The 18,471-nt window shown below is 40.0% G+C and overlaps 2 long non-coding RNA genes and 1 gene segment (V, D, J or C); all 3 read right to left on the bottom strand.

Moving 5' to 3' along the window:
• Positions 1-1,735: 1,735 nt before the first annotated feature.
• On the bottom strand, positions 1,736-6,454 carry LOC149982066 (uncharacterized). Of its 3 annotated transcripts, none has more exons than XR_016482541.1 (4): positions 6,272-6,454; positions 2,743-2,888; positions 2,073-2,303; positions 1,736-1,819 (listed from the first exon to the last, which is right to left on the bottom strand). It is a non-coding gene; the product is annotated as an uncharacterized LOC149982066 (long non-coding RNA). The 3 variants fall into 3 exon arrangements; XR_016482539.1 differs by having other exon boundaries at positions 2,743-2,885; positions 6,272-6,449; XR_016482540.1 differs by having other exon boundaries at positions 1,804-1,847; positions 2,743-2,885; positions 6,272-6,450.
• An 819-nt stretch (positions 6,455-7,273) lies between these two features.
• On the bottom strand, positions 7,274-13,378 carry LOC149982065 (T cell receptor alpha variable 3-like; the record flags this gene model as incomplete). The annotated part of the segment is given in 2 exon segments: positions 7,274-7,608; positions 13,177-13,378. Coding segments are annotated over 2 exon segments (537 nt in total), but the record flags the coding sequence as incomplete, so codon positions are not given.
• A 304-nt stretch (positions 13,379-13,682) lies between these two features.
• On the bottom strand, positions 13,683-14,504 carry LOC149982064 (uncharacterized). The gene is made up of 2 exons (XR_016482535.1): positions 14,191-14,504; positions 13,683-14,072 (listed from the first exon to the last, which is right to left on the bottom strand). It is a non-coding gene; the product is annotated as an uncharacterized LOC149982064 (long non-coding RNA).
• Positions 14,505-18,471: the final 3,967 nt, after the last annotated feature.

Genomic DNA, 18,471 nt, shown 5'->3' with positions numbered 1-18,471 from the left:
CTCTCCATGCCTGCTGTGAGGCCCCACATGGAATCACCTAATGCGTTGCCTTCCCCAGCCCAGACGATTCAGGGCTCAGCTAAGCCGATGGAACATATCCTTGCAATGCTGGAGCGTGTGCTGAAGCAGAGGCCATAACAGTCTAACTGTCACTTCCAAAAAGGGAATAGGAGCAAGTTGAGGTCTAAAGGGCCATGTGAAGTGTGCGGGGATGCTGGACATGATACTTACTTTCACTGCAGGGCCAATCACCTCTGCTTTCTTTGTCATGTAAGTGGCCACGCATGCTCAAATGATTGCCTCGCCTGGTTCACCAACTACTTCTCTGATAGAGTTCAGTGTGTCAAATCTGAGGGTCTGTTGTCCGGACCTCTGGCAGTCTCTATGGGGGTGCCACAGGGTTCAATTCTTGGACCGACTCTCTTCTCTGTATACATCAATGAGGTCGCTCTTGCTGCTGGTGAGTCTCTGATCCACCTCTACACAGACGACACCATTCTGTATACTTCCGGCCCTTCTTTGGACACTGTGTTAACAACCCTCCAGGCAAGCTTCAATGCCATACAACTCTCCTTCCGTGGCCTCCAATTGCTCTTAAATACAAGTAAAACTAAATGCATGCTCTTCAACCGATCACTACCTGCACCTACCCGCCTGTCCAACATCACTACTCTGGACGGCTCTGACTTAGAATACGTGGACAACTACAAATACTTAGGTGTCTGGTTAGACTGTAAACTCTCCTTCCAGACCCATATCAAACATCTCCAATCCAAAGTTAAATCTAGAATTGGCTTCCTATTTCGCAACAAAGCATCCTTCACTCATGCTGCCAAACATACCCTTGTAAAACTGACCATCCTACCAATCCTCGACTTTGGCGATGTAATTTACAAAATAGCCTCCAATACCCTACTCAACAAATTGGATGCAGTGTATCACAGTGCAATCCGTTTTGTCACCAAAGCCCCATATACTACCCACCATTGCGACCTGTACGCTCTCGTTGGCTGGCCCTCGCTTCATACTCGTCGCCAAACCCACTGGCTCCATGTCATCTACAAGACCCTGCTAGGTAAAGTCCCCCCTTATCTCAGCTCGCTGGTCACCATAGCATCTCCCACCTGTAGCACACGCTCCAGCAGGTATATCTCTCTAGTCACCCCCAAAACCAATTCTTTCTTTGGCCGTCTCTCTTTCCAGTTCTCTGCTGCCAATGACTGGAACGAACTACAAAAATCTCTGAAACTGGAAACACTTATCTCCCTCACTAGCTTTAAGCACCAACTGTCAGAGCAGCTCACAGATTACTGCACCTGTACATAGCCCACCTATAATTTAGCCCTATCAACTACCTCTTTCCCAACTGTATTTAATTTATTTATTTATTTTGCTCCTTTGCACCCCATTATTTTTTTATTTCTACTTTGCACATTCTTCCATTGCAAAACTACCATTCCAGTGTTTTACTTGCTATATTGTATTTACCTTGCCACCAAGGCCTTTTTTGCCTTTACCTCCCTTCTCACCTCATTTGCTCACATTGTATATAGACTTGTTTATACTTTATTATTGACTGTATGTTTGTTTTACTCCATGTGTAACTCTGTGTTGTTGTATCTGTCAAACTGCTTTGCTTTATCTTGGCCAGGTCGCAATTGTAAATGAGAACTTGTTCTCAACTTGCCTACCTGGTTAAATAAAGGTAAAATAAAAAAAATAAAAAAAAATGCTCTCAGAGCCTCAAGGCCTCAGCTCTGACAAGAGCTGCTGGAGTCCCTACAGTAATCACTGCTCAGCTCCTGGAAAAATAGTAGGCCTGCATGTAGAAGGGGAGAGGTTTGGGCCTTTTGTAGAGTCCCAATAAGTGAGAGCTGTTGATTTTGAGTCTGTATATAAAAGTGTTTGTGACAAAATGGAGACTGAGAAAAGTATCATAATGCAAAACACACAGAGGTCTTCCCCATATGATGATTTTTTTCCATGCCAAGGTGTTAATAGGTGAGAAGTAGAAGTGAGAGCTATGCTTGACAGTGGGTCTGTGGCTTGTACTTTGAGCTCTAAGGTCTTACCTGAACTGTTGCATGCAGGAGTGTTGAAAAGTCCATCATTGAGTCCTACAGAGGTAGCCTTGGTTGGTTGTGGTGGGTTGAAGACGGGACCTTTGGGAGTATGTGAGCTGTAGATGGAGGTGTACGGCTGTAGAGTTGCCGTGCCTACACTGGTAGTAGGCAGCAATCTCCTAAAGCACTTAATTCGCCATCCGAAGACTAATGGAGATCTCTGGAAGAGGGTTTATACTCCTGTGTGAGATGGGGGTGGGGAAAGCAAGCTAATCAACATGATGGCTAATGTGGATTGATGGAGAGATAGTGACCTGACAAATTTGGAACTGGAAGACTGGAAGGGGCTGTGGCTCTAGAGCCTATGCAGTAATACTTAGTCTGTGGTAGACTACGAAACACTCAGAATCTATCAGCTGGCAGTGCTGTTCTCATTGAGCCCAGCAGTTCAAGATCAACACCTAGATCAATCCTGGTAGGGAGGACAGTAGCTCTGTTGTGGGGGGATGGGTGGCTCCCTGTTAGAGTGATAAACCCTTCTCAGAAGACAGTGACGAATCCCAACTCTAGCCAATGTCTTTCCTTGCATGGCTCTAGAGGACTTTGACTGTTCGTGTGTGAAGGATGATTCATCAGCAGCTTTACAGCAGCAAGTGCAGAGAACGGCTGACATACTCACTGACTGCCAAGATGACTTGACTCTGACTGATGACAGTTCCAGCTGACTTGATGATACTGACGGACTTGACAATTCAAGCATTCCTGGGTGCTTACGTGACTTAGGTTTGACTGATATTGACGTCGACTCCTGTCATGTGTCTCCTGCTGGTAAGGGAAGACCCCAATGAAATGGACAAAAAAGGAATGGCAACTTATTGGCATTGGGCAAACAATTTACACAATTGCAAATACCACTCAAATGGACGGCAGTTCATCAAAACCATATAGCAACCTAAACATTACAAATGCCAAGTGTAATAAACCAAAAATCCCATAGGAGGTGAGTGCACTCCACTGTAGATTTTCATATAGGAAATGGTCAAAGTCAGGTCCCAAGGGAGAATTTTTCAAAATCTAAAAAAAAATAAAGATTTTAAAACCTCATAAAGAGTGCGTTTTGGACTTTTTTGTCAGTTATCATATGTAGTAACCGTATGGACATACTTTGTTTATTTTATTGAGTTTGTCTATAAGGCCTAGGTTTTGTCCATTTGCCTCATATGATCATAGGAAGTCGGCTTCCGAACCCAAAAGTCAGTGAACCATGTCCAAATGGCATAAGAAATGTCCAAATGGCATATATAAGTATTGAAAGTACCAAATCAGCATGTTATGTCCATTTGCCATATATGATCATAGGAAGTCATAGGAAGTAAGAATTTCTCATTGATGTTGATTAACCTGTCTACGATACTGGTTCCCAATTGGGGATCAACCCTCCCACGTTCAGCTGAAACGGTGGCGCATGGAACGCAAAAATATTCTTAAAAATATTTAACCTCCACACATTAACAAGTCCAATAGCTCAAATGAAAGATAAACACCTTGTTCATCTAGCCAGCTAGTCAGATTTCTAAAATGTTTTACGGCGAAAACATAGCACATATATATGTAAAACCACCACCAGACACAGCTCATTTCAATAGCCAAAACATGCAATCAACAAACGCAGGATTAAAAAATAAATCGCTCACTAACCTTTTGAAAATCTTCATCATATGACAGTAATATGACATATTACACAGTACATATTTTTTTTTTTCAATAATATGCCATTTATATCCATAAATGTCCATTTACAGTGAGTTCACCTTCAGAAATTACTCAAAAATGCCCGCAGGAAATCTATGTAGCGCGGCAAGATAACGTAAATAGACATCATAAACTTTGACTAAATATACATGTTCTACATATAGTTAGAAAGATACACTGCTTCTTTATGCAACCGCTGTGTTAGATTTATTTTTAACATTACAGAAATCGCACACTATTCCATATGCTGAGACAGCGCTCAGGTCCAAGCTACATTTCCACGTAATGTTGGAGTCAACAGAAACACAGATTTAAGCATAAATATTCCCTTACCTTCGATGGTCTTCGTTCAGAATGTTCTGGAAGGCTTCATACTTACCCAATACATCGTTTGGTTTCAAGTCTTGCGTCTTTGTATTAGCTACTGCTAATAACATCAGCTGAAATGCACCCAAAACGTCCTCTGGTCCAGATAAGTTGCGCATCAAAACTTCAAAATTACACATTATATGTCGACTAAACAGGTCAAACTAAGTGCAGAAGCAAGCTTTATGATGTTTTAGACATGCAAAACAAACTTCAATTCAATCGGCCATCGTCTGCCCTTCTCTTGAGTGCTGGAAACAAAGGAATGGCTGGGACCAATTCGCGCCCATACGCACAGCCTATTCTCTCGTGGCACGCACTAATTTCACTCCCATAGGGTCAATTCTCGCGGGATTTGAACGATTTGAAGCTCTAATGAAAGAGGACATCTAGCGGAAGAGATAGAAAGTGTCCCCAGAATCATAGCTGGTTGGGAAGGGTGGGGGCCATGACGTCAAAGTTGCTCCAACTTTCATGGCCACAAAAACTAGTTTGGAAGAATGCCTGCCCTGTGAGTTCTGCTATACTTACAGACATAATTCCAACGGTTTTAGAATCTTTAGAGTGTTTTCTATCCAATAATAATTTTTATTTGCATATATTAGCAATTTTTGACAGATTTTTTTTCCAGTTTACTAGGGGTACCCAATCTCTCCAAAGGGGGCGTATGTCTGCCATATCCTTAACAGTTAACCTGTATAGGACACAGGTTCCTCTAACGGAACCCTCCCCCCAACATTCCGCTGAAAATGCAGCACGGGAAATTCAAAAATATTTTGTAGAAATATTTCACTTTCACACAATAACAAGTCCAATACAGAAAATGAAAGATAAACATCTTGTTAATCTACCCATCGTGTCCAATTTATAAAATGTTTTACAGCAAAAACACAACGTATATTTATGATGTGGTCCCTGCTGAGGTTTTTGTACAAATATGTTCAGGAACAACACTGAATACAGCAAGTAACTCTATCTTTGATGAACTGAGACACACAGTCACTTCAGCAGAGGATATCTTCAGATCCACACGTTTGTCCACTTTGTCAATGGAAACTGTCAGATGAAGATGTGGTGAGTAGCTTTAATTATTAACCCCTCTGGTTTGATGTACAGAAGGATTTCTGGTTTTGTAAGAGAGATGGACATTCCTTCCCTCCTGAACAAGCTTTTCTGTAGTTGAAGAGGTTATTGAATCCCCAAAACATTTTCCTGCTGGAAGAGTTGGTCAAGTAACTTCTGTAATTCGAACATTGTGCAGTTGAAACTGATATTTACAATTGATTGATTAATGTGCAATTACCATGTTTTACTACAATATGTATATAAAAATGTGGTGTTCATTCACTAAGATTTAATTTCAAATATGACAAGGATTTATTCATGCAATAAATGACCTAAAAAAAGCTGACAAGAGAACAAATGAGAAGAGCAACATCTTGCTAGACCTTTGAGACACAGACAGACAGACAGAGAGTACAGACTGCTGTAACTACTTCCAGAACAATAACATTCATAAGCTTTGTGTGGATATTTCATTATACTGCCCCTCCTCTTGACACTAACGTGAAATGTTTTCTGTTATGGATTTATTTCGACAGTATACTGTCTGATTTTTCTACAGTGTTTCTGGCACAGTGTTACAGAGCAGAGTCTGCTACTTCAGAAGAGGAGATCTCCAGATCCATACATTTGGCATTTTTGTCATGATTTAGAGTGACCCTGGTGTAATATCCACATACTCCATAACCAGGAACTGTGGTGCTGATTTGGGATGTTGTCAATTCCATAGAAAAGTGTTACCAGAGGAGGTGTTGTTACAAGAGAGAGTAACTCTGTCCCTTTCTGAAGCCACTTCTACAGCAGTTTGAGTTGTTATTACCTGTTCATAACTGAGATCTATAAAACATATTATATTTAATACTTAAACCCACATGGAAAATTGAATTAATTCCAAACGCAGTGTAAAGATAAGAAGTTTTCAAAGTTAAAACATCTATCCTCATGTTGTTTTTCATGATCTTTGATTTGAAAAATAAATACATCTCCACATAATCACACTCAGTTTGAATGAAAATGTCATTACTTACCTATCAAGTCAAAGAAGAGTTATAGTGAACAGAACAACATTGTAGATGGCAGGATGTGTAGAATACGCAACAGCTGCTGATGAAAAGTGCGGCATCAACTGGCTATGATCTTCATGGTAGTATCATGTTTTATCTTGAGGAATCATCATCTAATCCTGAGTTTTATACTCTAGCTCCTCCTACTGACAATGTAGAATCAAAGATGTTTCATATACGTTTGATTTATTCACTAGAGAATCCACTTGATGGCACTGTGGTCTAACAGAAGACAGCTGCTGAGTCACTGCTGAGTCAATAAGTTATGTGTCACTGTGGACGTCACAGCACAGCAGTACAGTGCAGTGTTGTATGGTTTTTGTACAGTGTTTCTCTGTTTCATGTCAATGTGGGCTCTACAGCACAGTCGTACAGAGCAGTCTCTCACTTCAACAGAGGTGATCTCCAGATCTACACAGGTCTTCTCTTTGTTCAGTTTAACAGGGAGGTGAGAGTATGGAGGTTTAGCTCTCACTACAGTCCTAGAGGCATGGAGGATGAAGAGAAGGATCCTGGATACTGTTTATATTATTTACATTATATGCTGGGGAGTAGTTGCAGGATAGCAAAACGACCTTCCTCTTCGTAAACTTAATGTTTGTTTGTCTGGATGGTCTGCTGAAAACTGCCACCGACAAATATGAATAGGTGACAGATCAATTACAAGATTGATGAATTTGAAATTAGGAAATATCTTTGAATTTAATCTCAAATCCAATAGCGCAGATAAACTATAAATTAGCTTAAACAATGTAGTAAAAATAATGACAGGAATACATTAATTTACTAACCTAAGAAAGTCAAATTACTGTGTAGAGAACCATCATATTGTAGATAAGTTTATTTGCTGGAGTGAAGTACAACAGTTTTTTAAAGGATAATTTATTTTCATGAACCTACAGTAGGATGCCCCACCCCTGCCTTAAAAGATGCACAAGAGGTGTTTATCATGAGCTGTCAGGTTTTTTACAGCGGTTCTGGGTTTCCTGTCACTGTGGGCTCTAGGGCGCAGTAGTACAGAGCAGAGTCTGTTACAACAGCAGAGGAGATCTCCAGATCCACACGGGTTCTCTCCTTATTCAGTTCAACAGACAGTCGTGGGTATGGAGGAGTAGCGTTCACTACAGAGGGGTTTGAGGAGACTGTAGTGAGGAGGAGGAAGATGGGAGATGATCCAGGGTACTGTTGATACCATTGGAGAGTACTAGCAGAGGAGTAGTTACAGGACAGATTTATGACATCACCATCCAACCCAAACACTTTATCTGATGTTGAAGTAATATCATTCCCATGACAGCCACCTGGAAAACATTCATGAAAACAAGAATGAGTCAATTGTATGAAAAAGTAATACAATTTCCTTCACAGGAATATCAATCCAGGCTCCAGTAATTACATTGGATATGTAATTGAACATGAAGAATAGTATCAATGGGGGTGCCACAGGGTTCAATTCTCCGGCCGACTCTTTTCTCTGTATATATCAATGATGTTGCTCTTGCTGCGGGCGATTCCCTGATCCACCTCTACGCAGACGACACCATTCTATATACTTCCGGCCCGTCCTTGGACACTGTGCTATCTAACCTCCAAACGAGCTTCAATGCCATACAACACTCCTTCCGTGGCCTCCAACTGCTCTTAAACGCTAGTAAAACCAAATGCATGCTTTTCAACCGTTCGCTGCCTGCACCCGCACGCCTGACTAGCATCACCACCCTGGATGGTTCCGACCTTGAATATGTGGACATCTACAAGTACCTAGGTGTCTGGCTAGACTGTAAACTCTCCTTCCAGACTCATATCAAACATCTCCAATCGAAAATCAAATCTAGAGTCGGCTTTCTATTCCGCAACAAAGCCTCCTTCACTCACGCCGCCAAACTTACCCTAGTAAAACTGACTATCCTACCGATCCTCGACTTCGGCGATGTCATCTACAAAATTGCTTCCAACACTCTACTCAGCAAACTGGATGCAGTTTATCACAGTGCCATCCGTTTTGTCACTATAGCACCTTATACCACCCACCACTGCGACCTGTATGCTCTAGTCGGCTGGCCCTCGCTACATATTCGTCGCTAGACCCACTGGCTCCAGGTCATCTACAAGTCCATGCTAGGTAAAGCTCCGCCTTATCTCAGTTCACTGGTCACGATGGCAACACCCACCCGTAACACGGGTGTATCTCACTGATCATCCCTAAAGCCAACACCTCATTTGGCCGCCTTTCGTTCCAGTTCTCTGCTGCCTGTGACTGGAACGAATTGCAAGAATCGCTGAAGTTGGAGACTTTTATCTCCCTCACCAACTTCAAACATCTGCTATCTGAGCAGCTAACCGATCGCTGCAGCTGTACATAGTCTATCGGTAAATAGCCCACCCATTTTTACCTACCTCATCCCCATACTGTTTTTATTTATTTACTTTTCTGCTCTTTTGCACACCAATATCTCTACCTGTACATGACCATCTGATCATTTATCACTCCAGTGTTAATCTGCAAAATTGTAATTATTCGCCTACCTCCTCATGCCTTTTGCACACAATGTATATAGACTCTCCTTTTTTTCTACTGTGTTATTGACTTGTTAATTGTTTACTCCATGTGTAACTCTGTGTTGTCTGTTCACACTGCTATGCTTTATCTTGGCCAGGTCGCAGTTGCAAATGAGAACTTGTTCTCAACTAGCCTACCTGGTTAAATAAAGGTGAAATAAAAGTAAAGAAAAAAAAGAGATATGGTGATTGATTAGTTGTGACAAATAGACAAGTCAGTGTTATTGGTTGTCCTTCTACAACCAGGACATCTTCTGTTGGCTGTGTAACATTATCTTCTGCTCTGCACCCTGAAAATAAAGACAGATATATCTTCACAACATACAGTGCCTTGCGAAAGTATTCGGCCCACCTTGAACTTTGCGACCTTTTGCCACATTTCAGGCTTCAAACATAAAGATATAAAACTGTATTTTTTTGTGAAGAATCAACAACAAGTGGGACACAATCATGAAGTGGAACTACATTTATTGGATATTTCAAACTTTTTTAACAAATCAAAAACTGAAAAATTGGGCGTGCAAAATTATTCATTCCCTTTACTTTCAGTGCAGCAAACTCTCTCCAGAAGTTCAGTGAGGATCTCTGAATGATCCAATGTTGACCTAAATGACTAATGATGATAAATACAATCCACCTGTGTGTAATCAAGTCTCCGTATAAATGCACCTGCACTGTGATAGTCTCAGAGGTCCGTTAAAAGCTCAGAGAGCATCATGAAGAACAAGGAACACACCAGGCAGGTCCGAGATACTGTTGTGAAGAAGTTTAAAGCCGGATTTGGATACAAAAAGATTTCCCAAGATTTAAACATCCCAAGGAGCACTGTGCAAGCGATAATATTGAAATGGAAGGAGTATCAGACCACTGCAAATCTACCAAGACCTGGCCGTACCTCTAAACTTTCAGCTCATACAAGGAGAAGACTGATCAGAGATGCAGCCAAGAGGCCCATGATCACTCTGGATGAACTGCAGAGATCTACAGCTGAGGTGGGAGACTCTGTCCATAGGACAACAATCAGTCGTATATTGCACAAATCTGGCCTTTATGGAAGAGTGGCAAGAAGAAAGCCATTTCTTAAAGATATCCATAAAAAGTGTTGTTTAAAGTTTGCCACAAGCCACCTGGGAGACACACCAAACATGTGGAAGAAGGTGCTCTGGTCAGATTAAACCAAAATTGAACTTTTTGGCAACAATGCAAAACGTTATGTTTGCCGTAAAAGCAACACAGCTGAACACACCATCCCCACTGTCAAACATGGTGGTGGCAGCATCATGGTTTGGGCCTGCTTTTCTTCAGCAGGGACAGGGAAGATGGTTAAAATTGATGGGAAGATGGATGGAGCCAAATACAGGACCATTCTGGAAGAAAACCTGATGGAGTCTGCAAAAGACCTGAGACTGAGACAGAGATTTGTCTTCCAACAAGACAATGATCCAAAACATAAAGCAAAATCTACAATGGAATGGTTCAAACATAAACATATCCAGGTGTTAGAATGGCCAAGTCAAAGTCCAGACCTGAATCCAATCGAGAATCTGTGGAAAGAACTGAAAACTGCTGTTCACAAATGCTCTCCATCCAACCTCACTGAGCTCGAGCTGTTTTGCAAGGAGGAATGGGAAAAAATGTCAGTCTCTCGATGTGCAAAACTGATAGAGACATACCCCAAGCGACTTACAGCTGTAATCGCAGCAAAAGGTGGCGCTACAAAGTATTAACTTAAGGGGGCTGAATAATTTTGCACGCCCAATTTTTCAGTTTTTGATTTGTTAAAAAAATATCCAATAAATGTCGTTCCACTTCATGATTGTGTCCCACTTGTTGTTGATTCTTCACAAAAAAATACAGTTTTATATCTTTATGTTTGAAGCCTGAAATGTGGCAAAAGGTCGCAAAGTTCAAGGGGGCCGAATACTTTCGCAAGGCACTGTATCATAAAAATGTATATAATTCAAATGAACAAATGCACAGAAAGAGACAGATGAACAGAGTGATGTTTTACCAAAGCAGCATGCAGCCAGAATGTGAAGGATCAGACAATTTCTCATGACTAGTCAGCCAGTTTGAAGTGGAAAAGGTAAGGAGCAGAACAATGCTGATCTATCTATCACAGAGCTTTGACACCCTCTGTCCTACTGCTGATGCTTATTGTTGTTCTGTATTACATGCAGTAGTAGACCATGGGGTGTTTGTGCTTTGTTAGGTTGCCCCCTTCAGGTTGACTTTCATACTACACCACCAAGCTGTGTGAATTGTGAATAGGGCCAACGATAAATAATAATATTTTTGCACATTGTCATATTCCAAAGTGATTATCTAACCAATATTTTTTTAAATGCCTACGGTAAGTGAAATTGAAGACTACTGATTGAAGAGTGAAGAATACATATTTCTCACAGTTCATTGAAAATTAAGACAGAGAAAAACTAGACCACTTGATGATTGCACACAGCACAGTTGTGACCACAGTTCTCTGATCTCAACTTCTGCTATCATGACATCAAATGTGGTTGCTGTTTAACTATGATTTCCAGTTCATCAAAGCATTTTGGTCTGCAGGTTTCTGTATGGTGTACTATGCACTTTGTATCACTGTGTATATTCCCTGAGAGCACAGTAGTAGAGAGCTGTGTCTGCCAGGGTTAGGCTTGATATGACCAGTTCAGATGATGTCCGGGATGTTGTGGATTTATATCTCTTATCAGGGATGTGTTCTTCAGAGCTCCATGATCTGGCACCTTTATACAGTAGAAACTGAGGAGCCTGGTTACAATAATGCCGGTACCAGTAAAGGTGAACATATTCACTGCCTGTTTCATATGTACATCTCAGAGATACTGATGATCTCTCAGTGGGGGTGTACTCCTCCTTGTCAGGAGTCACACTATCTCCACATACCATTCCTGCAGAGGAACAATATATAATAAAGCTGATTGATAACACATGCTTTTTTAAAGACTTTTTAGAAATCAACTAAGTTATTCACATTTAAATGACTTTACATCAACAAAGATGTTTTACTACCAATACCATAATTTAATAATGTGATAAAGGATGCAAGGAGTTCAAATGTTGAGGTGTTGTTTACCTGTAGACATAATCAGAATGATCAATACGCTGGTTGATTTCTCCATCTTCAGACTGATGTTTGCATTCATTCACTCTCCTCTGAAATGTCCTTATGTGTGTCACTGTGTGAGGTGTACAGCCCTGCTAATGTCACACATACCACAGATGTAAGTCTTGCATTTTTTCTACACTGGTGCCAAGGATACACTCGTTTTTGTAGGGGGGCTGTACATCCTGTTGTCACAGTGGGCCTCAGAGCAGAGTTGAACTCAGCAGAGTCAAACAACTGCGACCTCTGGATTGTCAAGGGGACAGAGCTAGAAGTGAAATTCAGCCTGGAATCAAACCTCTTCTTAAGCTCATCAATATTGCTCCCTTCTGCATGACTATCTCTTCTCAGGACATACTGAATGGATCATTCAGCTACTTGATTTGGAATTTTAGAACACCTTTAGGTATAAAACATACATAACAAGATGATTTGATAAAATATAGAATTTGCCCTATACTACCAAAATCCCATAGAAAAGGATTTAATAACACGTTCATAAATTAAGTGTCTGTCCTATATCTATGAGATCTATCTATGAGATATAAGAAATATATAAGATATAAGATATAAGAAAAAATAAATAATAATAATAATAAATATATATATATATATATACAGTGGGGAGAACAAGTATTTGATACACTGCCGATTTTGCAGGTTTTCCTCCTTACAAAGCATGTAGAGGTCTGTAATTTTTTATCATAGGTACACTTCAACTGTGAGAGACGGAATCTAAAATAAAAATCCAGAAAATCACATTGTATGATTTTTAAGTAATTAATAGACAGATATAGATAGATAGATATAGGACAGACACTTCATTTAGGAACGTGTTATTAAATCAGTTTCTATGGAATTTTGGTGGTATAGGGAAAATTCTATCAAGGTTTCACCTTGTTGGGCAGAATGTTGAACACTGTACGGAACTATTGTATCATTATTATACATAGAAAAACCTTGTCACTGGACTTCATAACTGTGGAGGGCAGTCTATAGGAGGATAACAGAAACAGAAGATCACATACAATAGTTATGTTACGTAAGTATGTCATGCAGGATGTCTGTTTCCTCCCATGGTTTTTGTACAGTGTCACAGTTTCCTGTCACTGTGGTCTTCATGGTATAGTAGTAAAGAGCAGAGTCTGTAAGATCAGCAGAAGAGATCTACACGTTTGTCCACTTTGTGTCAGACGAGACCACTTTGGTGTGATGTACAAGAGGAAATCTGGTTGGGATCTGGGATATTGGCGGTACCACTGTAGATTGTAGACAATGCCATCATATTTGCAGGAGAGATGAACATTCCTTCCCTCCTGAACAAGCTCTTCTGGAGTCAAAGGGTTTATTTTATCCCCAAAACTGTTTCCTACAAAAATGTTTGGTCAAATAACTTCTGTAACTGTACAACTGTGCAGTTATAACTGACATTTAAAAATTATGAATGTGGAATTACCATGTTTTTGTGCTGTTAATTCACTGTAAGATTAAATTAAAATATTTAAATCCATATAATAACTCACCTAAAAAAGCTGAAAAGAGAACAAATGAGAAGAAAAAAATCTTGCTAGACCTTTGAGAAACCGATAGACAGCACTGAGAGACCTGACTAACTAGCTACTTCCTCAACAATAACATAAGCTACATGTGGATCTTTGATTATTCAGCCCCTCCTCTTGACACCAACATGAAATGTTTTCTGTTATGGCTTTATTTTTTCAGAAAATGTTGTCAGGTTTTTGCATTGTGTTTATCAGTTTCCTGCCACCGTGGACTGCAAGGAACAGTTGTACAGAGCAGAGTCTGTCACTTCAGCAGAGGTGATCTCCAGAGCCACATGGGTCTCATCTTCATTCAGTTTAACAGACACCCGAGGATGGGTCGATTCATTATGTGTCTTTATCCCTCCTTCAGTGATGAGGAGCAGGAATTCTGGTTTTGTTCTGGGGTATTGCTGCTACCACAGTAAAGTATCAGTACTGTAAGAGCCAGTGTAGTTGCAGGATAAAGTATCCCCAACACCCTCAAAAACACGCTCTTCAGTTGTGGCTGATATTTTTTCCTCCTCATAACTGCAACCTGAAATAAATAATGTTAAACATGTTTTGAATAAATCATATTGCAGTTCATGTACCGTAAATGCTATATAGACATATGTCTGCAATACAAAACTGCAATGCAAAACCTATGCACTTACCAATGAACATTGAAAAAAGCAGAATTGCGAAAATCATCTTCAGGGGGTCTGAATGGCTGGCTTCATGCGCTGTCAAGTAAGAGTGTATCACTATCCTCTCTTCAATTGTAGACTACATATTGTAGACTACACACTGTAACGTCAAAGCACTCATTGACTATGTAGCTCTACCTCTCTACACTAAAGAGAGTCGGGTATTTTAGTTAAATTGTCTTTCTGGGTTGGATTGCTGCTAAATGTCATCTTCATGATTTTGCTCTAGTTCTGAATGGAGGCATTTCAGCTCATGACTGCCCTCTATTGGTATTGTCTTAAAATGTATGCTGTTCACCAAAATAAGAACAATAAGACAATTACTGCTCTTCATCTTCTGAACAGTGGTTCCCAAACCGTGAGGCGAGGGGTCAGCCAGTCCGGCTTTAAACTCATTCTAGAAAGTTGTAAAAGTAGAATGCACAAGCTGCAATTTTGAAATTGGGTAGTTTATCATCAGTTCCTCTTGTCATTTTATTCATTGCATACCTTAGAGAGCTATTTATAACTTGTCAGCAATGTACAGATCAACAAGCCCATGTCAGCTAAAGTTTTTTCATTATGTTTTTTATCCCATAAATATTGTAAAAAAAAATGTATCACTCAAATATCACATGAATTAACATGGCGTGATGTTCCACAATGCTGGAATGGGGTCACCGAGTGAAAAAGGTTGGGAACCTTTGCTAAAAGGAAGCGAAACAACACCACGAATGCTTTTCACTCTGTATTTATTCAGACTGGTACCTTGGATCAGGTTATATCAGAACAGGAAGATGCAGACAATATTATTTAGTAGTTCCTGAATAATATTTTTATTAAATGTGTTTTATTGTGGAGATGCAGGAAAAAAATATATGTATTATATATATAATGTGTAATGTAATGTACTCTAAATAATAACTGATTGATCAGAACACAATGCACTGTTCACCACCAAGTGTCTTGACAGGTTTTTGTACAGTGTGTCTGGGTTTCCTGTCACTGTGGGCTGCAAGGCGCAGTGGTACAGAGCAGAGTCTTCCAATTCAACAGAGGAGATCATCAAGTCAACACGGGTCTTCTCCTCATTCAGTCTACCAGTGTGTCGTGGAGTCGTTATGGATGTATTCTGTGCATACTTGTTGGTTGGTAGGATCCATAGAAGACATTCTGGTCTGGATCCGGGGTATTGACGGTACCATTGTAGATTGTTAACGATGCCCCTGTAGTTGCAGGAGAGAGTGATGTCTGTTCCTTGGAGAACATTAACTTCAGCCTTCACTGGAGTTATTGTTTCCTGCTCCATACTATCAGCTGCAACAACATAAGTATTGTCATTGTGTCAATGTTTATTTCTAAAGATAAAAAAGACATGGATTAGGTGGCGATAAAGTATGACCAGAGAAATAATTGAATCTTTCCAGTAAAATACCACTTAGTTTTTAATGCAATCATTCACTGAAAAAAAGCAATGTCACTGTATTCAAAATGTTATTTTGTTTAAACTGAGAACTCAGCACTCACCTACAAATGCAGAGAGGAGCAACAGTAATATGAGTGACATCCTGACACAGACTAGATAAACTAACTGAGAGACAAGACAGGGAGAGAGCTGAGTAGATCCTCTACAGAGACATCCTCATGGTTGCAGGTATACCCAGCCTTTACCAGTGTTTAACTATGAGGCCCCTCCTCCGATATTTTGATATGTAACTCTTCTTCTGTGGTTTGTGTTTAAGGGTTTTCAGTTCCTTTTGGTCTAGTTTTTGCTGTAGTCTTGGTTTGTTTTTTCAATAGATCCGCTATACTATATATACCATCTGCATATTTGTGTCAGACTGTCAGCTTTTTGTATGAGGAAGTGTTTCCTGTCACTGTGTGCTCCATGGTAGAGGAGATCTCCAGATCCACGCGGTCTGTATGAACCTGAGCTGGAAGGCGAGATTCAGGAACTCTGGTTTTGACCTGGGACACTAATGATACCAATGTAGATTGTTTACAGAGCCAGTGTAGCTGCAGGATGATGTGATGGTATCAACATCCACACCACCCACCATAGGCCTAGTGGAATTGTCATCTTCAGAATTGCTACTTAGTAGTACAGAGCAGAGACTGTCACTTCAGCAGAGGAGATGTCCAGATCCATTTCATGTATGAGGGTCTATTTTGTACTATCAGTGTTGATTATGACCCCAGAGTAGTCCAGTATGAGGAACTGTGGAGAGGATCCAGGTTGCTGGAGGTACCATAACAGACTGTTGGTTAATGAGCTGTTGTATCTACAGGAGAGTTTAATGCTACTACCCTCCGTAACGTCCACTACATCTCTGTCTGGAGTAATTATGTCTTCAACACTTGTACCTGTAAAAAATAACAACATGTATTACTGAGTCAATATAGACAGTGTACAGTATATCCACACTTGGTGTTTCAAAGTGTATTACCACTTGATACTGATAATACCATATTGTACTGCATACTGAACAGTGAACGTTCTGTTAGTACACATTCAGTTAATGGAGAGTGAATTCCTACCTACAAGTGCACTAAAACAAGACTGAATAGAGCAGCATCATAGCCACTGTGTGTTAGACAGAGACTTATCTGTAGAATTATCTTGTCTTGGAACATTCACTCTCTGGGTGAACATTACATGTCATGTGTAAAACTAAGCTCCTCCTCTTTACACAATAGAATGGATGCTTGTTGACTACACTTGATGGCATTATTGTCAAATAAAACCTACAGAGTAGAAATACTCTGGTTATAACAATCCCTGAGAGCAATGTAGTAGGGAGATGAACCTGTCAGGGTTAGGCTTGTTATGATCAGTTCAGTTGAGGGCCGGGACGTTGTGGATGATTATTTCTTATCAGGAATAGGTTCACTACTGCTCTGTGATATGACAGCTTTATACACAGCCTGGTCTCATAGACTAGACGTAACTTAGTAAATGTTAGTCCAGGACAGTGAAAAAAGTAAGATGTTCTGTTTGGTATGGTTACAGAAGACAGATGGTTAAAATACAAATTGTAATTCATAACATATCTTACAAATTTGGTATCTCGGATTTACATTCAGAATATAAAATTCTCTGAGACCATGTCATTACAAACATTGTCAATGGATTTTGACGTTTCGAACTGCAGCTCAATATCGGTGTTACTCTTTAAATTTGAACCTTGTTTGAACAGTGGCTATAATGAACATTGAGAAAACTCACCAACAAGTGCAGAAATGAATAAAAGTGGATAGAGGAACATGATGTTGGAAGTTCAGCAGCTCTCTCAGTAACACTGAGGTACCACTCCTCTGTGACAGACTAAATGATATCCCCATGTGGTCTGCTTAGTTTAGCTCCTCCTCTTAAATAGATAGCAGTTTTTGAACGGTGTTGGCAGGTCTCCTGTCACTGTGGGCTCCAGGGCACAGTAGTACAGAGCAGAGTCTGTCACTTCAGCAGAGGAGATCTCCAGATCCACACGTTTGGCTTTTTTTGTCATGATTTAGAGTGAACCCTGGTGTAATATCCACATACTCCTTAACCAGTAACTGTGGTGCTGAATTGGGATATTGTCGATACCATTGAAGAGTGTCACCAGAGGAGTAGTTACAAGAGAGAGTAACTCTGTCCCTTTCTGAAGCTACTTCTACATCACTGTAGGGTGTTAAAACCTGTTCAGAACTGAGACCTGTAAAACCCACATTGAAAATGTAATTAATTTCAAATGCAGTAAAATATATATATATATATATATATATATATATATAAATATATAAACATGGATCCTCATGTTGTGCCTTGTCTTTATAATCTTTGATTTGAAAAGTAAACACATCTCAACATAATAATACTCAGTTTAAATGAAAATGTAATTACTTACCGATAAAGTCAAAGAAGAGTAATAGTGAACAGAACAACATTGTAGATGGCAGGATGTGTAGAATAAGCACCAACTGCTGATGAAAAGCACAGCATCAACTGTCTATGTTCTTCATGGTAGTTTCATGTTTTATCTTGAGGATTCATAATCTAATCCTGAGTTGTATACTCTAGCTCCTCCTCCTGGCAATGTAGAATCAAAGATGTTTCATAAACATTTGATTTATTCACTAGAAACTCCACTTGATGACACTGTGGTCTAACAGAATAAAGCAGATGTTGTACATCCATAAAATTGATCTCACTGCTGAGTCAATAAGTTTTGAAGCACTGTGGATGTCATATCACAGCAGTACAGTGCAGACTGTCGTATAGTTTTTATA

This window comes from Oncorhynchus mykiss, chromosome 8, assembly GCF_057628025.1.
Source record: "Oncorhynchus mykiss isolate SJ-2025 chromosome 8, ASM5762802v1, whole genome shotgun sequence".
NCBI classification, from domain to species: Eukaryota; Metazoa; Chordata; class Actinopteri; order Salmoniformes; family Salmonidae; genus Oncorhynchus; species Oncorhynchus mykiss.
This window is presented reverse-complemented; position numbering and strand designations above follow the sequence as displayed.